At 51.2% G+C, this 22284-nt stretch overlaps 8 protein-coding genes across 8 annotated transcripts; 4 read left to right on the forward strand and 4 right to left on the reverse strand.

Moving 5' to 3' along the window:
- Positions 1-2379: 2379 nt before the first annotated feature.
- CABS01_03824 (uncharacterized protein) lies at positions 2380-2640 on the forward strand (the record flags this gene model as incomplete). The annotated part of the gene is made up of 1 exon (XM_060537196.1): positions 2380-2640. One exon carries the CDS (start codon positions 2380-2382, stop codon positions 2638-2640), a length of 261 nt encoding a protein of 86 aa, XP_060391454.1.
- Positions 2641-4472: 1832 nt separating this feature from the next.
- Positions 4473-5282, reverse strand: CABS01_03825 (uncharacterized protein; the record flags this gene model as incomplete). Its single annotated transcript, XM_060537197.1, has 2 exons — positions 4473-4808; positions 4875-5282. The coding sequence occupies 2 exons, from the start codon at positions 5280-5282 to the stop codon at positions 4473-4475; spliced, it is 744 nt and encodes a 247-aa protein (XP_060391455.1).
- Positions 5283-7347: 2065 nt separating this feature from the next.
- On the forward strand, positions 7348-9011 carry CABS01_03826 (uncharacterized protein; the record flags this gene model as incomplete). Its single annotated transcript, XM_060537198.1, has 5 exons — positions 7348-7633; positions 7686-7753; positions 7836-8274; positions 8334-8410; positions 8463-9011. The coding sequence occupies 5 exons, from the start codon at positions 7348-7350 to the stop codon at positions 9009-9011; spliced, it is 1419 nt and encodes a 472-aa protein (XP_060391456.1).
- Positions 9012-9324: 313 nt separating this feature from the next.
- On the reverse strand, positions 9325-10860 carry CABS01_03827 (major facilitator superfamily transporter; the record flags this gene model as incomplete). The annotated part of the gene is made up of 1 exon (XM_060537199.1): positions 9325-10860. One exon carries the CDS (start codon positions 10858-10860, stop codon positions 9325-9327), a length of 1536 nt encoding a protein of 511 aa, XP_060391457.1.
- Positions 10861-11641: 781 nt separating this feature from the next.
- CABS01_03828 (major facilitator superfamily transporter) lies at positions 11642-13674 on the reverse strand (the record flags this gene model as incomplete). The annotated part of the gene is made up of 10 exons (XM_060537200.1): positions 11642-12037; positions 12092-12202; positions 12257-12440; positions 12493-12862; positions 12919-13067; positions 13131-13191; positions 13242-13338; positions 13392-13402; positions 13469-13546; positions 13602-13674. The coding sequence occupies 10 exons, from the start codon at positions 13672-13674 to the stop codon at positions 11642-11644; spliced, it is 1530 nt and encodes a 509-aa protein (XP_060391458.1).
- Positions 13675-14325: 651 nt separating this feature from the next.
- On the forward strand, positions 14326-15664 carry CABS01_03829 (2OG-Fe(II)oxygenase superfamily protein; the record flags this gene model as incomplete). The annotated part of the gene is made up of 5 exons (XM_060537201.1): positions 14326-14401; positions 14470-14766; positions 14826-14902; positions 14954-15322; positions 15386-15664. 5 exons carry the CDS (start codon positions 14326-14328, stop codon positions 15662-15664), a joined length of 1098 nt encoding a protein of 365 aa, XP_060391459.1.
- Positions 15665-16353: 689 nt separating this feature from the next.
- On the forward strand, positions 16354-17950 carry CABS01_03830 (uncharacterized protein; the record flags this gene model as incomplete). The annotated part of the gene is made up of 3 exons (XM_060537202.1): positions 16354-17688; positions 17774-17803; positions 17870-17950. The coding sequence occupies 3 exons, from the start codon at positions 16354-16356 to the stop codon at positions 17948-17950; spliced, it is 1446 nt and encodes a 481-aa protein (XP_060391460.1).
- Positions 17951-18834: 884 nt separating this feature from the next.
- CABS01_03831 (uncharacterized protein) lies at positions 18835-20651 on the reverse strand (the record flags this gene model as incomplete). The annotated part of the gene is made up of 4 exons (XM_060537203.1): positions 18835-19650; positions 19711-19927; positions 19980-20471; positions 20539-20651. 4 exons carry the CDS (start codon positions 20649-20651, stop codon positions 18835-18837), a joined length of 1638 nt encoding a protein of 545 aa, XP_060391461.1.
- Positions 20652-22284: the final 1633 nt, after the last annotated feature.

Consider the following 22284-nt stretch of genomic DNA (forward strand, 5'->3'; position numbering starts at 1 on the left):
CTCGTATCTTCCCTCCCAAGGCCACCATACCTTACCTCGTACAAAAAGTGACCCAAAAGATTATGGAACTTTCCGACCAAAGCGACACCTTGGTCTTGACGTACCCGACTATCGGTACCAGTTGAAGAATTTACCGCGGTACGGTCTGGCTCGTCGGAGAAAACGGTCTTTATTAAACTTTGGGATAAGAAGTGCGATTGAAACTTTGACCGGGGGTTCGGGGCATAGATAGGCGGGATAGGCCACAGCCTACGGTAAACAAGAGCTATCCGAAGACCGCGCCGGTGGGAGGGAGGGGTAATTGGTACAAGAGGCAAGCTTTAACTGCTGAGGTGATGCAGACATCGCAGAGTGCTCCGTGAGTTTTACCGTCTCGGGTGGTTGAAGAAGCAGTACGTCTTCCGAATTGACTGCCGGCTTTGTTTTTTTAAAGTTTCAAGGAGCCTAAACCATCGGCCGTGGAAAGGCGTGCCGTATTTGGGAACGAATTGCACGTATCAACCAATGGTATTATCGCAGCATCCCACTATCTGATTAGTATTTAGAAAAGGTCAAATTATTGCGTAAGTGGGCATCATATGTAGGAGATGCTTATCTGGTTGGATTCTACCTTAGGCAACTCATGGCAACTCCAGCATCGATTGATTAGCATTACACAGGAGCCAGATTACATCCGACAGATACTCTCTCGGCTCGGAGCCTGTTTGCACGAATGTATAAGACAAGGTAGGCCGGGACGTTTCCGGTCGCCCTTGCAAGTCGAACGGAACCCCCACGTTCCCTACCGACCGTATGAACGTGTCCCCGTAACCCCCGCCTCCGCACCGGGCCGATGTACGGACTACTCCAAAAACTACCAGCCAATCCCGGCCAGAACCTCAACAATCTGCCCCGAAAAGGACCCATTTTGCCGGGCCCGCCGCCCCCGTCCACAAGCGCCAAAAAAAAAAAAAAAAAAGACGGAAATGCCGCATCGGAAATCAAAAATATTGACCAGCCTGGGGGTCGAACCCAGAATCTCCTGATAACTGATGAATCGTAGTCAGACGCCTTGCCATTGGGCCAACCGGCCATGATTGATTGGATACTCCAGAGGATGTTGACGAATCGAGCCGGAATTGTGTCAATACTCCCTTCCAAGATCATAGCCACTCCAACGGCGGCAACTTGAGCAGCGCAGCCGCATCAGAGGACACCGACTATCACAGTGACAGATGAATGTACGAGCTGGTGATTATGGCCCAGTGATTCGTTGTGAGCACATCGAGACTTTCTCAATCAGCGGCTACAATTGAAAGAACCCAAGGACTTGGCCAATTGAGACTTTGACGCAGCTGACTTATATCTATAGCACCCAGCGGTCTTTGACCCTTTCGGCGGCCGAGTCCAACTTGATGTCTTGATGTGCTCATGGGTCATGGCCCTGATTCCTGAATCGATGAGGTACATAGCCACACCAGAGTTACCGTCGGTGCAAGGTGCTTGTTCCTAAGCTCTAGATGACAAGTAAAAGTTGAGCTGCCGGACTTGTTGCTGAATCTCTTCCAGCTCAGGGTTTTCTCGGGCGTCATCGAGATGAGCTACCAATGCAGCGGGTGCCATTAGTAGTCGTCGAAACATCACCACCCAAAAAAAATCAAGGCAAGACTCATTTATTCTGAACTTAGCTGTACCATATTCGTTCCCGGGTACGATTATCGATTCGTTGGCGATGGTATGAATGACACTGCTTTCTCCTCAATACCCGTCTTCGGAGCGACTTTCTAATCTTGGCTTCTCTCATTTCCATACTTGGCAGACTTGTTGCCGTAGAAAGGGATTTGCGCTGCAAATTACCTATTCTCTGTAGAAGCGGTAAGAAAACAACGGACTGTTGCACTTGAAGAAGCAGTTTCACAAGAGAGTCATGCGACTTTAGCGAGAGCAATCGTTCTTTGTGGTTGGCTCAAGCTCCCTCGGTCATGTAGATCGTCATGCTCTTGATATATGTAAGTTTATGACTTAGTCATGTCACTTCACGAGTGCGCTGCGAAATCCATTTGTAACTCGCTAAGGTAGTGGGGCTGATAATCAATCTGTGCCAGCGATCATGACTTCGCCATAGCTAAACGGCTATTTCGGGAATCTGGTAGTTGGAGACCATCCCGCGTTCGGAAACAGGAACCCGTCAACTCTATATAATAGACAAGTTGTCAACTCCATTGATTGCCATTAGTTCATCCCATCGGCTCGTAACCTTACTATCTTACACTTTTACCAAGCAAAACGTTGTTTACACTTCACACTCCCCAGGCCTTGAACCTCTGAACGAATAACCTCAATTTGAGTTCATCCTTGTCACGCCTACACCTGGTCAAGAGCTAATTTAGTGAACAATAGATGGCTCGCTTCATCTTCGCTCTTGCTGCACTTTGCGCTGCGACGGTCCAAGCTCATCCCCAAGCTAGAGGCAATTGCGGATTTGCCTTCACCGCTTCTGGAGGAGGACAAGCTGGCGGATGTGTCGGCGCTGGCGACACTGGAGGTGTTTCGATTCCCCAGGGACCGTATGTGCAGTTCGCCATGGGTAGGGACTGTAAAGTCAGCGTCACCAATGGCCCCATCGAGGGTTTGTCTGTTCAGTCTACGGGAGCGTGTTGAGCAACATTAAACCGAAGTAAAACTCGTCGACGGTGTTCAGGCTTGCTAGGTATGCATCAAAACCAGTCGGGTTGAGTCGACCCAATTTCTTCAGGATGATGTAAAAAGCTTTCTAATTGCAATGAACAGTGTTGGGGTGGACATGGTAGGCTTGCGTAGTTGCGATATGCGAACATCACATTTGTACAATAGCAGCGAGGTTCGGGGTGGCTTTTGCTCTTGGAAATGATATCCCGTGGAAAAGAAGATTGAAAGCACTGATGGCGGAGACTCAAGGTGACCAAGTCTTATACTGATCATGTGTTCAATACAAACATGCCAGCTTTACAGTTTTGATGCTTCCCAGTTCCAACTCAATCTGGTAGGCCCGCTCTAACTTATGCGATAGATCTGATGATTCCACAGAACTACATCACGATGTCTCCATGGGGTAATTATATCACCAACTAGGTGAGTCTCTTTCTGATGCCGCCAGGTCAGTGAAGGTATTATCTGTCCATCCTAGATTGGCTGCTCTAAAAGTCGATCGAGATAGTTTGTGTTCTCCAATCGGTACATACCTGGCTTATCAGTTACTACGGCCTCAGATTCATGATTACATATCACCTCGTTTGATCCCCCCTGTCGTGGTCCCTTTCCCGAGATACCATCCATATGGAAACATCAGATCTTCTCCCAAGATATTAATGACAGCCCAGCCTAAAGAGTAAATTGCTGCTTGGCAACTTTTAGGCTAACGGAGAGAAATTTGAGGGTCTCGTATAGAAAAATAAACACAGTAGTGCTAGAAATTGCCTTTCCTGATGTTGTTAGCGGGTGGGTTGCTACGTCAAAAACCACAAGGTAGGAACGTAGTCCTTCAGGCGTGGAGAAAAGCGTATCCCGCCTATGTGTACCACACCTTTCGCTTGGCAGCTTCATGACAAAGGGACTGCTCTTCGTTGGCATTCGAAAGATGAAACGGTTCAATTTATACGGATGTATCTACTGTTTTCAAGTCCAGTACTTTTCGAAGAGACAGGGAACTCCCGGCACAAACTAACATACAATAGTGCCAGTAGACGCATTTGTTCCGCTACGGCAGTTTGAATTAGCCAGCAACTTGTTTCCACGCCCGTGACAACTATCTGGATAGAGAAACTCGTATTATTTGGAGATGCTGGCCGCTAGGGAGCGTCTTCACCTACAGCACGCTACCCGATCGCTCATCGAAGAGGTTCCGCCTTTCAGGTCAACCGTCGAACCTTCAAGGATCCATGTGGGGTTCGGTGTTTGGTAGGCGAGAAAATCTGCTCTCAGCACCACCCTAGCATGGGCATGGCTTGTTGGTTCTCCCGGCTCCCACCCAAAACCAGACGAAAGCCATTATTCCTGATATCTATCCCCTGACAGTTTGACAGGCGTCATGTGGAGATGGCCACCAACAGAGAGAGGACCACGATTCATTCGCGAACGATCTGGGGACACGAACGGTTCATGGTGGCACGATAGGATTTTCGGGCCGTTACGATCGAGAACGTCTTCAGATGGTAGAAAAGCTGCCATTCCCCTTGCCTCAACGTGGCCAGCTAGGTTAGTGACTCGCCAGTTCGCCAAGTCTCTTTGACACTGTTGCTCCATCCAACCACGGGGCAGACACCACTGTGCCCGCTGTCGAAGTCGCGTCGCAAATAAAACAGGCCCACTGAAGGGATTTGACAGCGTTACATCAATTCTTTGGAGGTATTATTCGAATTACTTGGCTCATTTAGATCTGCATTTTCCGCACGCCGCTACGCCGCTGTCACGAAACCCCAAAACTTTCCGTTTCACATCTCGACGCGCCGCGGCACTTAGTTGCCCGGGTACCATCTGCTGAGGATAGAAGTCACATTTGCCGGCCTGCTAAGGTGAGCACAGTGACCGCTAGGCTCGGTCTCCGTCTTGGAGCCGGCAGGCAGGACGGCGGACATGCCCTGCTGGTAGCTGAGAGGTAGTGCGTTGTCAATGGTGGCATAGAGGTAGGCGCAGTCGATGCCGTTGCTCCAAGGCTCGTAGCCGGAGGCGTTGGTGAAGGCACCGAGAGCGGTCCAGGTCATCTCGGACGCCCACTTCTCCTGCTCAGAGGCAGGAAGGTCGTTGAAGCCGACCTCGGGGAGCAAAGTGGCGTTGCCAACAACACGGTCCCCCTATAATGCATGTTAGTATGACTACCGTTTCGTAACCGACGGAAACTGGGGTATTGGGTTACATACCTCGACAATCATCCAAGGAAGAGGCTCGCCGCCGAGAAGGTCGAGCAAACTGGAACCTTTGGGGAGCATGAAAGCACTGGCGTAGACGATGCTCACAACACCACCAGAAGCACCAGCAGCGGAGCGAGTGGCAACGTCGTAGCCCTCAACAGCGTTGCTGGCCACGACACCACCGTAGGAGTGAGAGTAGATGACGACCTCCTTGCCATCGGAAACAAGCTTGTCCAGCTCGGTGCGCACGGCGGCAACATCGTCGGAGAGGGATGCCAGGGGCGTGGTGGTACCGCCGACGGTGGGGAGAGCTACAATGGAGGTGTTGAAGTCGGAGCCGGCCAGCTCGGTAGCGAAAGGCTGGAAAGCGGAGGGCAGCTGCCAAGCGCCGGGGACAATAAGAATTGAGGGCTTCATTGTGTAATGGGGATGTGAGGTGACAACTGGAGAACCACGAGTGATGCGATCTTGGATCTGTCAGAGATTGACGAGATGAGAATAAGGACAGAGATGGGCGAGGGATGCGTGCAGACTTGGATCGAAGTGGACTCTAAAAAGGAATGTGTAGCCTGCCTGGTAGCAACAACAAGAGGCAAGTGATGAGCAGAGGCAGGTGGCCTTTCTAAAGTACTACTTCGTATCTGCTATAGATATCAAGGCATGAATATACATCCTCAGCAAGCAATATCCCCGAAATGACAGCGGCCAAAAGCGATGAACGACCCGTGACAGCGGGATGAGCGCCGGGTAGTCTCTCCGATATTGCCACGAGGTCTTGAGTCCTTGAGGTCCGCTAGAGAGGTTTACGCGGTCCTCCGAAGTTATCCACAAAGGGCCCAACGTTGGCGGTGGGTTGCTCCAGTTGTGAAAAGGGGTCGAGGGGGGGGGGGGGGGGGGGTGGTGGGGGGGGGGTGGGGGGGGTGGGGGGGGGGGGGCGGGGGGGGGGGCGGGGGGGGGGGGGGGGGGGGGGGGGGGGGGGGGGGGGGGGGGGGGGGGGGGGGGGGGGGGCAACTTGAGGGGGTCATGACGGAACAGGTTATGGCGCAAGTGAGCACCCGGTTCGATCGAGCGGAGACAAAAGGACGAGAGGGGCTCGGTACCTTACAGGCTTGCAGCTTGAAGAATGCATGTGGCAGGATCTTCTTTTGTGTACGGAGTAGCCTGTGCTGCGCCGTCGTTCTGCATTGTTCAGCATTTCTTTTTCTTTTGAGGTTCAGGCATCTCGCTAAGTAGTTTGCTTTAGTCTCCGAGGCCTTTTGCAACCATCTTCTCCATGTTACCTCGGCAGTCGAGGACTCGGGGGCTCGGGGCAAGCTTCGTATTATATCTCTTGTCGTTTTCAACTTGCCCCTCATACCCAAAGAAAAGCAATCCCTCATGTCAATGTTCCACTTAGTATTTGACGATAATGACGCACAGGAAGGAATCGTGGTCCACCGCAAGAAGTTGAGTACAAGTTACAGGGTTGTTGACTCAATGTGGCCCCCATCCGCGTCTTCAACAGCTCTCTTCCGGGAGCTGTACAGAGGCCACAATTGCCGTGGTTTTGGCGTTGATCTGTCGATGTCAACCCTGTGCATGCAAGGATGCGCCCGGACGTCAAGGGGCATGGCATGCGGGCCCTAGTTGCGAGAGGCGGGTCTAGAAGAGGGGATCTCCCCCGAACTAGTCGACTAGCGTGGGATCAGTTCCAACGGTTTTTCGAGTTTGGATGCGAGACCCCAGAACGAGAGCCGTGCGCCGGAAGCATTCTTCCTAATCCGAGTCTATCGGACGTTCGCAACGATGTTTCCTAGTGTCTGTAGCGTGCTGCGGGCCGGCTTGTGTAGGCCCAAGACGGAGAAAGAAGAAAGACGAGACTAGGACTGGAACAATTTATACTCCTAGCCTCCTTACGATATCACACCCTGTCCATAGTCCACAGATGTCTGGACAACCCTCATGGGGTTCCTCCTCGAAACTGACAAAGATTGACAAACCCGACAACTCCTCGGGACTTGGCCGGGTGCTCGCTCCCCTTTTCGTTGCTTCTTTCGGTTGCAGTTCCACCTATTGTCTCTCTCTGGGCCCCTACCCGAGGTAGCAGTTGCAATGGGGGCAGATTGACATGTCAAACATGACAAGTCAAAACAGAAGTGATTGACAGTTTGGGAATGCAACAGTGGTTCGGGAAAAACGAACGGGTCCAAGAGCCCGAAACCCACGGCCGTGATAGACGACGACGGGGTTGTCGCACGTGTTTTTGCTTTTTCTCTCCTGCTAGATTTTGTGTAAGCAAAGCCCGCGGCAACGAAGGCATCTGGCACTCCCCAAAAAATGTTCAGGATAAAATGATTCCCCATCCCCACGTGGTGTGGCCGGTGTCGTCGACCCCCCTTGCGTCCGTTTACTCGGTAACCCCCCTCCACTCACCATCGACGACGACCCGTTTTCTATAGACCGCTGTTCAACGAGAGCCCGCGTGGCCATCAAGCCACCCGCCATGGCAGCCACTATGGTGACATACCCGTACAACGATCCGACTATCGATCAACCCCAGAGGGACTATCTGAAGAAGCTGGCCGACTTCGCTGAAGATCAAAACCTGTCCGAGGATCTCCGTCCATATGTACGAGCGATTACGATCGCCTTCACTGTCTTTGCTGCGTTTGTGGTTGGGTTAAGGTTCATGGCTCGTCACCTGCAGGGTGCGAGATACCTCAAAGATGACTACACGATGTTGTTCGCTCTAGTGATATTAATTGGGAACATGATCATGAATCTCATCCGTGAGTTGCATTGGAAGATGAGAGTACGAAGACATGCTAACTTCTCTCCAAGTGGTTGATGCTGGTATCGGACTGCATTCAGGTCGCCTTACACTAGAACAGCTGCAGTTTCTCGACAAGGTATGCATCAGCGTTCTCTAGCGCTGTGCAATTTCGCTTTACCATCCAGCTCATGAGGACTAAGCTAACATTATTTCTGTAGACCATGATCGGTGCCGAGATTCTGTACGTCAACGGAGTCAACGTATACAAAATAGCGCTGCTTTTGCTGTACCTGCGCATCTTTCCAATGCGAGAAGTCCGCAAGGGAGCATGGATATGTGGCAGTTTGACATCGCTCTGGACGCTTGCTTGCGTCGTCGCCGCCTCGATACAGTGTCTTCCCCTGAACACGCTATGGGAACCGTGGAAGCCCGGTACTTGCATCAACCTCTTCTTGACGCAACTTGCCATCGCTGTGCCGAGCATCATTGTCGACATTGCGATTCTCTATCTTCCGATACCCCACGTGTTGAAGCTCCAGATGAATAGAGCTCAACGGATCCTGGTCCTCTTTACTTTCCTGCTGGGAAGCTATGTCGTGTTCTGTAGTGTCTACCGCTTCAGAATTTTCTTGCTATACACGAAAAACGATGTTCCTTGTAAGTCTCTTGACGCGGATGAACTCTCTGGCTATTTTGTGCTAACTCAACAATAATAGACTCATTGGCTCAAGGCCTGGCCTGGAACATCATTGAAATTAGCAGTGGTATCGTGTCTGCATGCTTGCCGACTCTTGTAAGTCTAGCAATGACAACGTTGATGATAACATGACTGATTAAGTGCACAGGGTCCAATCGTACGTGTACTCTGGAAGGGTCTCCTTGAATCCGCTCAACGAAGTGGTCTGGATAAGTACGCCCAGTCGTCCTCCAACAAGAAGTCGACAGGAAGGTCAGCAGGCATGACCATCGGCGGCGGACGATCCGGAAACGCCTCTCATGCAAGGGATGGCTCGAAAGACTGGTCCAAGCTTCCCGAAGCCAACGCCAAACCGAACTTTCGGGAAGAGTCCAAGTACGGCATCGGCCTTCGCACAATGGGTGGAGGCGACGATGACCGTAGCTCTCGTAGCTCAAATGACGTCGAGCTGATGCCTCAGAGCACGGTCAGCGTAACCGTGCGGAGCCCAGCCAGGGACAACTTTCCCGAGCATGAAGCGGGTGTGAGTGCGCGAGAGCACTACCACGGGAAGAAGATCTCTAAAGAAACCAACTCTGGGTATCCTCACTCAGATAACAGGATATGGCAGCATCGCGAGGTTGAGATAACGACGGAGCCGGTAGAACCGGAGTCTGTCTTGCCGGATTTTAACAGGAAAAGGAAGTCGGGGATATGACGAGACGGATGCTGGCGGAATACCCATATGAATGAACATCGTCTGTAAATAACCTGTAATAGTATCTAGTATAATTATGCTAAAGAAGCATGAGCTTCAAATCTTTCAGATCAAGGCCTCGACGAGATGTTCAAAGTGATTCGGTTGTGGAAATGCATGTGAGTGAGCCACGAATAGGGTTCTTCATGATGCACAAAATTTCAAGTGTTGCCTCAAAGAGCAGCTTCTGTTTTGACTTCTCTGCGCATATGATTCTACGATAAGCAGAATGCTGCAAAGATACATCAACATGAAGTTAGTACCGTAACGTAGTTTATCTAGATGACTCAGCCTGCTCTTGTTCCCTGGCCTTCTTCAAATCCTCCGGTCCATAGAGGTTCCTCACGGCGAAAATCAGCCCAGCTGCGAGTGCAACCATCAGAACCCAGATTGCGTAACCGCCTAGGGCCTGAGTGTTAGCACCTATGGCAAATAGGGTGGTGAATGAGGCCGGAGAAAATGCCCTGATGACGCTCGCTCCGGTAAGAGCCAAAGCATTCAGCGTTCCCAGAACACGAGGGCTGGGCGAGATATCATTCAACGACAATTGTATGGCAGTGAAGCTCATGCTCACGCCGCAGCCGATAGTGAGAGCAATGGGCATAAAGACCCAGAAGAACGTGACCCAGGCCGGATTGTGTACACCGAGCTTGAGAACGACGTTGCCGAGAGGGCAGATGAGGAAGAACCAAGGGTACGCATAGGCGCAGGCACGCAGCACACCGTTCGTGCCTATGCGATGCTGCAGTGGCGGGAAGATGATGAGAAGCCACGAGACTTGGGCGATACCGTTGACGGACATCATAACGGAGATTTGCAGAGGGGTGAAGCCGTAGCCACCAAGCTCGACTGGGGTGAACCAAAAGACGGGGACGACGGCCGTGTAGGACAATGCGAGGAGCATGAGGTAACCGTACACGAAGAGGACATTGGAAGCGCCTGGCGACTTGACGATCTGTTTGATGGAGCCCTTGTCCTTCTGGGGCGGTGCTGCTGCATCGTCGTTGCTGCTGTGCTTCTCCTTGACCAGTGTTTCCTCGACAAACAGGATGCTAGTGATGGTCGCCGTCAAACCAATGAAGCCCACGCAGAAGCTGGATAGTGCGTAAGGGTAGTCGAAAAAGAATTGAGCTTTGAAAACGCTCGGGTACTGATGCGCCGGATCGGCGAGGGCTCCGCCGAGAAGGGGCCCGAAGAAGATGCCAAGATTACCGCTCAGAGCGAACCAACTAAAGGCCCTGGCTTGCGTCTTTTGGGTGACGTGCTCAGCAATCATGGTGCGCATCGTGACAAGGGATCCGCCAAACACGCCTGCCAGGCACCGGAAGAGGATCATTTGCCAAATGGTCTGTGCCATGCCGAAGATGGATGTGGCGATGGTAACACCGCAGAGGGAGAAGACAAGAACGGGCTTGCGGCCAATCCGATCAGAGAGTCTGCCCCAAAAGATCATGACGACGGCCTGGGTCAGCGAGAAGAGTGACTCGATGAGACCGCTGTAGAACCCGACGTCCGCTTTGGCGAGGTGGCCGTTCTCTTCGGCCATCTGGCTGATATACGGAAAGATGCAGAAGAAGGCCATGGGCTCTACAAGTCGCGCGTAGCATAGCCAAAAGACTTGCCATACCGGCAACGGCTTATCATGGGCGTCCGGAGTCTCATTCTCTTGGGATGGCTCATTGAGCGTTGTAGCCTTGGAGACATCGGGATCAGCGGTCGGAGCGATATCGCCGGCGATGAGCAAGGGAGTTGTCTCCGTCGCGTCGCGACTGAAGGTGTCCCCGGTTGCCGGCTTCTGGTTCGGCGCCATCTTGGTAGCGTAAGAATGTGCGGTTGTGTTCGTATGAGCAACACAACTACCTACCCTAGAAGATGATGGTTCCCCGGTTTGGTCGGCCCTTTCTCAGAGCTTGTGTTCCAGGCACAGGCAACGTGACGAAGTCGCTTGTTGAGTAATTAAGTGTAGGTAAGCAAAGTGAGATGAAACACAATTGACATTGTTAACAATTTGAGAGCGCGTCACCTTGGTCTTATGTCAGACCGCCGCAATTTTTAGCCTTCCTAATCAGGTTAGGCTACATCACCAAAGTACCGTCCCAACTCTCAACAAACAATTCAATTCAATGGCTGTATTTAATCATACTGAAGGACGGATTTTTTGCGTCGCACAATTGCACTTGTGCAACGAGACGCCAATTCCTTGGCTTGTCATTAATGCAAAGAAGACTGAACAGCTCATCTGTTCATCTAGGGCTTCCGTCAGCTACATCCTCGGGTTCACTCATTTTCTCCTCTCGTCATAATACACATGGCTGTGACAACTTTTCTTGTACCCAGAATGCCGCTTTCCGCTGACTAGAAATATCTACGTCAAAGCACTCATCTGTTCTTGAAAATTCGCGAAAATTCCAATCGTCAAATAGATCCATTCTGTGCAGCTCAGTCTTGCAGGTTTGTTTTCTTTTCGCCAGTCTATGTCACCCTTGTTTGCGGAAACAAACACACCGAGGACTAAAGTCATCCGGTAAATCCTCTGCCGCTGAGATATGCATCTACTAGCCATTGCACGCTCTTATTATCTCCAAAGTCTTTCAGGTTTTCTGGCTGACAGGCTGAGTGGCCACAATCTCTTCCCCTTTGCCTGTATACTGGGTACCCGGGCTATCTCCGTCAGGCCTGTCGGAATCAGATCCAATGACCGAGGAGCCTTCCGCGGCAGCTCCTTCGGTCGCAAGCCTCATCTCCAGGTCAGGATGCTTGTGCTTCCATCTCTTCATGTACCATGTGCCGAACATGAGAAAAGCCCACATTGCGACTTCGAATACTGTAGCTGCGGGATATCCGTGGGGATAGCGCGGGGCTTCGACGGTTGGGAAGGTGAATAGAGGGATCCAAATCTGTCCACAGAATCCGAGGGTCATCATCGAAGAGATGATGAGGCCTCTTTCACCATAATTCTCTTTGAGCGTAGAGTTCAACCATGAATACTAAAACGCTTTTGTTAGATGAGGAAGTCGAGCATGGCGTACAGGGTGACTTACCAAGATCGGAGATGCCATCCCAGAGAAACCTCCGAAATAGAATGCAAGGAATTTGAGTATGTCAGGAACATTCCATGTAGACAGGACTATGCAAGAGAAGAGCACAAATGACTACGAGTAATTAGCGCTGATCGTTGTGTCAATGTTGATAAGATGGATTCTTACCGCCTGGAAAGACCAAAGGCCCCTCAAACTCAAACAACCTGCTAACGTAGTTCCTAGCCAAGAGGACAATGCCCGGAGAAGGTCGATGAAAGTCGGCAAAATATTCACCAATTCAACCGAGTATCCAGCAGCCTTTAGCCACAAAGCCATGTAGCCTGTCCAGTAGTGCGCTTGGCACAAGAAGCTGTAATGTGTCAGAGAAACAATCGCTTTCAAGGAGGCTCAGGGGCACGAACATGTAGCAAGGAACGCAAATCCACCACATTGGTCTGGAGAGCGTATATTTGAACGTCTTCCAGGTAATGCCCTCCTGTTCGACTGTTGGCATCCGCTTGACCGCGAGGGCGTGCTCCTCCGCGGAGAAGTACCACCTCTTGGGTGAAGTTGGAAGGCCAGGCCAAAACGCAAAACCTAAGAAGGATATGGGAAGGGTGATAATACCCTGGACGATGAAGAGCCATCGCCAACCCGCACGTCCAAAAACGCCGTTGAGGTTTCGATACGCCGCGGCCTGCAAGTAGCCGGAGAACATGGAGCCTAGAGAGTTACCCATGAACCATACTCCAGCTCGCTTGAAGAGCTCTTCGTTCTTGAACCAACTGCCCACTACTTTTGGTCAGTACTTCGGCGAGGAGACATTGGGTTTCAACAAGCATCCTTACGAATTAGATGAGTGCCACCGAACGATGAAGCTTCGAGGAACCCTGTAATAGCGCGAAGGATGTACAGATGCCAGCTGTGCTTGATAGTGGACTGAGAAAAAGCGATCACTGCCCAGATGATCTGCAGGGAAGGTAACAAGAAAGGTGCACTGCATAATCTTGATCAGCAACTTGCTAAATCGCCTGAAAAAGCATCTAATTTTTAGACTTACATCTTTGCCTTCGTTTGTAGAGTCATGAGCGGGATTTGGCCAATGACGTATGCGGTGTTGTCTGAAAATGTCAGTTGAGCATGTAACATGAGTGTCTGAACATTTGCTTACAAGCGACGACATAGTAGTTCAACTCGTTGCCGTGAGAATCAAGATCCTCACGCATGCCTGATACATATGCGTTGGTGACATTTTGCTGCCCAAGGAACTACTGCCGGTCAGCTCATAACTCTGGGAATTGTGAGTAAAAGATGCCCTTACTCTGCAAAAGACTAAGAGTAGTAAAGGTAACAATTAGTTTGATTTGCCTTCGATCAAATGAAGAGACCTTGACTTACATGACAAACTTCCAAAGACCAGAATCGCAAGATCGAGTTTTCGCAAAAGCTTTCGCTCCTCTGCAGGATAGTGTGAGGCTGTTCAATGACCGTGAGTGACTTCCTTGTGTAAGATAAACGGTCGAATACTTACGGTACCAGTCAAATACTGACAATATCACCGCCCCTATCTTGTTGCCCTTCACTTTTTGACCGAAAGACCCCATCTTCAGCTGGTTCTGCCGGATTTCCGTCTGCGATGCACGTGCAAGAGTCAGAATCGGCACTGCGCTGTCGGCAGTGGTTTACATATAATGTCACCGGAGCAAGGAGGATTCTTCGTCCCCCTGTCTACATCCCTTTCGCCTTCTTGGTCTTATGTCGAGCCTTCACTAAATGCTTGCCACCCCCAAGACGTGCTTCTGCTATGAACACCCAACCACCGCGGCGTCTTGTCAGCGGGAAAAGCCCGACGACGTGTGACGGGGGTGGGGATTGCGCCATCCGTTATCAGATGATGACATGCGGCGATCTCGCATCTCCAAGTGCCTCGACCAAGTAGATTTATTGTGCTGCTTGGTAAGTGCCGCGGGGTAAGATGCGAGTGTGACACCATGGAGAAGTATGAAACCAAATCAACTTGCTATTATTGGTCTCTTGATGGTTGAGGATTTGGTGGGGGTTAAGTCCTGCGGAGACGTCGCCGTGGCGTGTTGGCTCGACTAATACAGGCAGCGAGATCCGGCGTGAAGCCGTCCGTAGTCGCAGTCAAGGTTCATAGTTAAAATGGCGAGCTTGGAACCCGGCCTCTGGATGTATTGGAGAAAACCTAGACCAACCAGCCTCTGAAGAAAAGATACCCCGCCTCACCGCCCAAAATGCCGTCTGCTGTGTCCGAATTGTACCAATACACCCACGTCCCAGAGACGGAGGAGAACCTTGATTGGGCTGACCGTAAGTCTTGGCTCACCATGATTTCACGCAAGACTGTGCAGGACTTCCAAGCTGACAGGCATCCGAAGTTCCCACCATTGACCTTGCAAAGTATGGGACACCAGAGGGCAACAAGGAACTTGCCGAGACCTTGATCGAGGCCATTCGGACCAAGGGATTCTTCTATGTTATCAACTACGGCATCTCGCAAGAAGCGGTCGACGCACAATTTGCTCTTGGCCAGAAATTTTACGAGCTACCGTTGGACGAGAAACTCAAGTATGAGCCGGATTTGGATTCTGGAGACTACAATGGGTATCGTCCCGCTGGTAGGCGGTTTTTGAGCGGTGGCCTCAAGGATAAGACCGAAGTATGGAACATGGCCAGTGAGTGTTTCTTCGATTTGCTTCGAATTGAGGAAGCGTTGCTGACGGATGCAATCCAGCTCGCGCTGGACACATCACACAACCTTTGCCCAAGCTTTTGGAGGATCGCAAGGAAGAGATTGAAGGATTCGCAAAGGTACTATACTTTTGATCTTAGGTAGGATAACGTGACTAACGCCAGACTTAGAACCTCCATGATAAGGTGCTGGATCCCCTGAACCACCTCATCGCTCTGGCTTTGGAGCTGCCTGAGGACTTCTTTACACGTGTACACAAGTGGGAGACTCACGATGAGTCTCACCTGCGCTATATGAAGTATTCCAAGTTCACTCCGGAAGAGATCAAGCAACTCGATGATGGCCTATGGTCCCGCGGCCACACGGATCTGGGGACGATCACCCTGCTTTTTCGTCAACCCGTTGCCGCCCTGCAAATCAGGGATCATGAGACCGGCGACTGGAAATGGGCTAAGCCGCTTGATGGCAGTCTTACTGTCAACACTTGCGATGCCCTGAGCTTCTTGACGGGTGGTTACGTCAAGTCCACAGTTCACCGAGTGAGTGAAACTTCATTCCTACAATTTGGCTTACCCTCTACGGTTTTCTAATCCGGAAACCAGGTATCTGTGCCGCCTAAGGACCAGCGCCATGTCGACCGCCTGGGTTTGTTGTACTTTGCGCGTCCTCAGAACGACCTCGTACTGAAGACGATTGACTCGCCAGTGTTGAAGCGCGAAGGCTTTACTCAGAATGAGTTCGAGGCTGGCGGCCATCCGGTTCCGACTATGGGAGAATTTACTACCCTCAAGCAGACTTGGCAACAAAGGAAGGGGGTCAGCTACCAGAACTCAGAAGGACAGGAGATCCTCCCGGGATTCAAGGGTCAATACTTCAAGTAGGACAGACGGGCTGTCCTAGCCGCCACATTTCTTGGAAACTCAAGTTTTGAACAAATGTGTCTGAATGGAAAGGGAATTCACGATCTTGGCGGTCACAAAACGGGCGCGCTATGTATTGTGGTGGTCACTACAAAGGTGTTTTTTTGGTAAATCATCACCCACTTAATCATGTACTACACAGACTGGTCAAGGAATGCTTGAATTCAATCCACCTAGTTATCTAGATACGATGTCAGCTGCTATTCGAACCTGTCTCATTACCAGCATTGCTCGCAAGTATCTTCGGCTGCCCGTTCGATCCAATCGAAAGAGCGATTCCCCTCTTGCGTAATTCCTTTGACTTTAATTTCTTTACACCACTAGTAGATGTTCAGTCAGATGGACTGGCAGGGTCCGAAGAAGAACAAAGCAAATATGCTACCGCCGGCTTCTGTGCCACACAAACATGGGCCTTTCACGAGTGAACAATTATGCCCCATCACACCTGCATCAAGTCTCGACGGGGTACACGATTGCGTATCAAGTGTTGTATTAAATTCTCTCAATTTCTTCTCACGAGGGATTCCGTCAGCCTTTCCACTCTCAACCTTGGTCTCATCGCCCAACATCCTCCAATATAATTGAAGTCAACAGCCAAAGTAAAAGCAATACGATCTATTTGACGTCTACAACAATTCTCAACTCTCATCATGTCTTCTATGCCTTCTTCACCACCTTTCGATTGGAGCTCAGAGAATTCGAGCGGAGAAAACTCCAGATCCCAACCACCTGGAGGTGGCGCCAGCTTGCATGTTGGCGCAGCGGATGTCCCTCTCATTCCTGGTCACGTTACTGGCCACGACCCTGGTCACATCGCTAGTTACATCACTGAGCCCTTTGAAACCTCGAATGAAAAATTCCACCGATTTGATAACGATCTCGACTTTGAAGGCACTCATGGAGGAACGGCTTTGCTATATTTCACCCAGCACAGAAGGCCCCAACTTGAATTTATCCAGAGGCTCATCAAAGACGGGGCCTCGCCCACAGCTCCATGCCCCCAGAAGTGCTGCACACCGCTTATCAATGTTATCCAAAGAGCAGACCTCAGTAGAGAAGAAGACAAGAAAGCTATCAGGTATCTCGCTCGCAAAGACATAGCCAACGTCAATTCAGACAAATCTCGATACGGTTCGGCCTTGAACAAGGCATGTTACGATGGCAATTTGGCAATGGTCAGATTCCTTACTCGGGAGTGCGGCGCAAGCCCAAGTTTTTCCTCAAAAGGTTTGTTCGGCAGTGCCTTGCAGGCCGCATGCCTATCCAAGGCGCATAAAGACGTCATATGCGGCATGATACAACATCTCGTACGAGAAGCCAAAGCAGATATCAATGCACAATGCGGATTCTTTGGCACGGCGGTTAACATAGCTTGCCTGCTAAAATCTGACGAACCTTGGTCGCTTATCTTAGACGTGTCTAAAGGTCACTCGAATATCCCTGATCCGATGGGCCGTTTGCCAATTCACTTCGCAGCCGTCTTCTCATACCACAGATACGAGCGCATTTCCCAGCAGCCTCGATTGAGGTTCTTGCCTTTGAATTCCAAAGACAAGACCGGTCGCACTGTTCTACACTGGGCAGCTCAAAGCGGAGATGTTGAGACCGTCAGCGATATTCTCACATCTGACAAAATCAAGCTTGATATCGACCAACCCGATAATGATGGCTGGACGGCGTTATGCTGGGCTGCTCGAGGTCTGACATCAGGAGCAAAACTCGATGAAATTTCTTCTCAGGGTCAAACAGATATTATTAAATACCTTCTCGAGCGCGGCGCCGATAACACGGTATCGGTTCCGGGAGATGAACTTCAGAGCTGGACTCCGTTGCAAATCGCTATTTTCCACAACAGTGGAGGAAATGTTATTGGGCCTTTAGCCAGATCGGCTTCAGCGAAGGAAACATCAAAATTATTCACGGAATCATCTTCTCTACGGACGGGCCATGTACACAACAAACCAGCTTGCATTTGTTGTCGATCGGTATGTTGTTTCCTGAGTCTTGCACTATGAGCTGTCTAACCTGGGTGCCGAATTGGATTCCTTACTAACGCCTTACATCACATAGCCCATCATCGGCACAGCATGGTCCTGTCAGGTTTGTATGGACTTCAAGCTTTGTTTCAAATGTTATTTCAGTCGCGAAAAAATTCATCCTGGACCGCATCATGATTTCAAGAAGAGCGATTCTGTGTTCGGCGAAGACCTCAAAAAGGAAGTCTTGAAGACATGGATGAAGAGATGAAGCCATTTCGACTCACACCTATAGGCGACAAAGATGAGTCTTGATCTCTTGGAGTGACAGATAGAGAACAAGACCATTGTCAAGTAGCAGAACTTAGAGATACTAGAACTTACTCATGAGATTCTTGCTTCGCAAAGTCTGAGCCAAGACTTTAATTGCCATGGACTGAATGAATAAGACTTAAATATAATGACGGGGGAGGCTGGAGCCCCCGGACGGATGGCGGCCTGGTTATCTGCCTTGCTCTGAGGGAAGGTCTTGCCAGGGGATGAGAGATGGCAAGGCCTTGGCAAGCAAACCTGAACCCCTGTCCCGAAATAGAGAGACGTAGTAATTCAATCACCTACGGTACTATGTACAGAACCCCTCCACCATCAGCCGCACGTCTTCGGAGCAGCCAATGAGTATCCGGTTAGCTCGTCTATCTCTAGCGTCCAAAAAGTCCAACGTTCCCCCCCTCATCTCCACCAAAACACTAAGCTTTCGTCAAAAATGACTCGAAAGCGCAACGCTAAGGATGGACTTAGTCGGCTATCCTTTCCTCTTCTCAAACTCGCGGGGACTCTAGGTGAATTTAGAATATGACGATTCGTCCGAGCCCCGGGTCCTATGCTGACATTGTCAATCACCGAGACACTCCTCTAGTCGTTGTGATTACTCATGACTTATAGAATTGTCTTGGCACGTAAGCTTTCGGCGTTGACTATCCTCATCTGGCAAAGTATGAACACGGCGAAAGGGGAAATTTATTGCAATAGTGGTCATCATTCATAAACATGGAATCTACGGAGTAAATCTAAAAGGTATCGCGCACCGAAATCCCAAACAAAACGCCAAAGTTAAACCACGAAAAGATCAACGGCCAGTTTTTCCTGTCAAACACTTCAGCGCGCTACCTGGCCGCCAAGACCGCTCTTGCAAATGACCGTTCCAGTTGTGGGCTGCTTGATCTTGTTACTATTGAAGTTCCAGAGACCTTTGCCGCCGGAGGTCATGGCGAGGCCGGTGGTAGTGCCGTCCTTGTTGGTGTAGCTCAGCTTCATCGCAACCGCGGCATCGTCGGTGCTGTTGGACTGGCAGCCGACGGTGAGGGTGCCGCTCTGGGATGAGACCCAGTTGAAGGTGGGCATCGTCACGACATCCTTGTACTTGACGGCCGCCGCCGAGCTGCTGGCAGCGGTGGCAGGGATTGTGCTTGTGCCGGTTCCAGTACCTGTTCCAGTGCCAGTGCCAGTGCCAGTGGTAGGGGTGGTAGCGGGAGGGCACTTGGAGTTGTCGTACAGGGTAGCACCAGTCTGGGGGAAGGGGTTCAGCGGGCCCCAGAGGTTACCCTCGGCATCACGACCCAGCCCCTTGGCCAAGAAGGCGTAGCTGCGGAAGTCATGTGGGCTGGGAGGGCGACCGGGGACGGAGTCTTCGGGCTGGATCCATTCCGAGACAGGCATGACATATTGGCCGGCCATAATACCGTTCTTGGTCTTCACGGTGCCGGTGCCGGCGACGACGCGGTACTCGCGGGCGTAGTTGTCATTTTGGGTCGCCTTGATGCGGTACTCAAACTTGTTGCGGACCTCGGTGCTGGGCACGCTCACACCCGCGATCTCACGATCGACGGCCTCGCCAGTGCACGGGTCGTACTCAATGGCGTAGATCTTGATGGGGTTGACATTTGCAGCAGAGTCAGATGTATAGCCGACGAACTGTGTTGTGTTAGCTACACGGGCATTTCATGATGCGGAGACAGCGGCATGGTAACTGACTCTGGTCTGTGCGATTTCCTGGTTGACTGTGTCGGCGGTCCAAACGCCAATGTTGGCATCCTCCATGCGGATGTACGTCGGGGCGCCCGAGGTGGTAATCTGGACGTTGCTCACGACAAGGTTGTAGACGATGATCTCGCTACCGGACTGAACACCAGAGTACTCAACAAAATCGCCAGCTACAATAGGAGCCATGACCAGGGCATCAGGCGCTTTGCTGAAAAATAATTGTTAGAAAGTTTCGGACAAAAGTGAGCTTCGAGACTTACAAAAGTCCTTGTTTGACGCCAGGGGTAACATCTGGTCTGTTGGACTGAGGGCAGAGAGCATCGGTGGCGCTACGCGGAACGCACATGGGAAAGCCAGAGAAAGAGCTGATGCTTGGATTGGCGTCGTCTGCAGTGAAGAAAGGCTGGGAAGTGTATCCGACGGAGTAGATGGCGTTAGGGTCGTTGATGCGGATGGTGCTTCCGTCCGTCAACTTGATCCGGCCATCAGTGTTCACGCTATCAACGAAACCAGAGGCACCATTCAGAAGCGATTGGGCGATTGAGACCTGAGCAGCAATGGGAACCCCGTTGACGACATTGCCTGTGACCTCGCAGTTGTAGCCAGTGTAGCCGCCACTGCTGCCCACAAATTCCTTGAAAGGAATGAAGGCCGCTGGGAATGTGACTTGAAGATTCTTTGGCACAGTAATGGCGTGGCCATTGCACCTGAAGGTGCCGCCGGTGTTGAATTCTGTTGTGCTGGCAGAAGCACTGCAGTTTCCATGTCAGTCTGAAGTTCACCAAATACTGTCATATGACTGGAGGGACGTATGCTTACCCTTCGAACGCTCCGTTAATGTCGAAGGGATAATCTGCCACCTGTGCTTGTACAGATGTGAAAGAGACCGAAGCACTCAAGGCCGCGTAGAAGATCGACTTTGCCGAATACATGATGAAGATATGTCTGAGTCGGCTAGACCAGTTTGCCAGATATCAGACTGTGAGAGATGAGGTGGTGGATAACTTCATTCTGATCGAGATATCGCGATGAAGCCCGGCACTTATGAACTATTTCTGAAGAGTCGGCCGAGATCGTGTCTCCCCGCAGTATTTCCTATACTCTCAACACCCGAGATGGATTCGAGGGGACCGTGAGGCTTGGCAGCTAAAACACGAAAGGTCTAGAACGTGGCTTCGTAGCGAACTAGCACCCGAGTGGTGACTCCTTTGAAAACCCCATGAGGCTAGACGAGCTGATCCGAAACGAGAGGATAAATCCAGAATAGACGGATGGTGCGGAAGCCACTTGTGCATGTGGCAATGCACATACATGCACGAGCTATGATGAATATGCAGTATGCAAGAAAGACTAGGATCGCGAACCCCGACGAGGCCGGCGAGGCCACGATTCTGCAGACTGGCCTGGCCGTATGCCGGTCCATGCACGAGGAACTAGAGATACGACTTCAGGTCAGTAGTCCTATGCAGATCTCCACAAATCTTACACCGAGTTGTGCGGAGATGAGGATTCCGGTTGGATGGTCATGATTTCTGGGCCGGACGGCTGGATAGCTGGTAGATCACAGGATGGGGAGATGAGGGTCTGCAGAAGCTGAGGCTGCCACTCGACAGGGAAACGCCACGAGAAAACCGTCTACCGCCACCAGACAGTTTTTCCTTCGACGGCGAATAATAACTGTGACAAACTTCAGCCAGTTAAGGGTCTTGGCATGGGAGGTTGGTGGGCAGCCGTTCAACAGTAAGGTCCAAACGACAAAGACTCAGTAAAGAAGTCGAGAGCGCGTCGCGTGCGTATCCTTTGACAATCATCCGAACAGGCTTTTCATCGTATACGGTACGCAACGTCTGGCGTGAAACGAGAAACGTTGGGGGGCTTCGAGACATGGTCATCGGCTTGGGCTTGAGGATGCGGCTTCGAAGAGGACAAGGACAAGGACAAGGAACCGCTCGTGTGGCCTCTTTGTTCACGACCCGGCAGTCTGGGTAGCTGGAGTCCTGATCCCACGACTGCCGGGTAGATGATTCGCTGGCAAGTCGATAGGGTGTGGCAGCCTGGGGTATACGAGCACAAAGCGCCGAAGGACACGGCCAGAGAATGTGGTGTGGTTAAGTTTACTCGGAGGTTTTCGACGTTTAGCGGCGGCGATGGGAAACGGAGGTGGACAACGAGCGCCTGACTAAGGTGGACCCTGAAGCCCCGATCACAGGAACCTGGCCAATCAAGCTTGGGATAATTAAGCTTCATCTTGGTCCGGGCTGAAGCGCTAATAAGGTTTAGCGACGGTAGCGGCTTGGCACTAGATTGTGGGGCTCCAGGAACCGAAAACTTGGGGAAGGTGTCGCCCGGGTTTACTGACTGCTGCCTTTCTTTCGACTTTCCCACCCACCCAGCCTTCTTCCCTCCTCCTCCGAGTGCCTTTCTTTCTCACCTCATCGCCAATTCCGGCGAATTCAACGCTTTGTCCCACCTCTCATCTTTTCCATTTCCGGTCGAAACATGGACACTGCCTCCACGTATCCTCCAGTTTACCCCTGAGATCAGACTACTAGACCTTCAAAGTCC

This window comes from Colletotrichum abscissum (genome assembly GCF_030869225.1).
Source record: "Colletotrichum abscissum strain IMI 504890 chromosome Unknown Scaffold_7.1, whole genome shotgun sequence".
Taxonomy (NCBI): domain Eukaryota; kingdom Fungi; phylum Ascomycota; class Sordariomycetes; order Glomerellales; family Glomerellaceae; genus Colletotrichum; species Colletotrichum abscissum.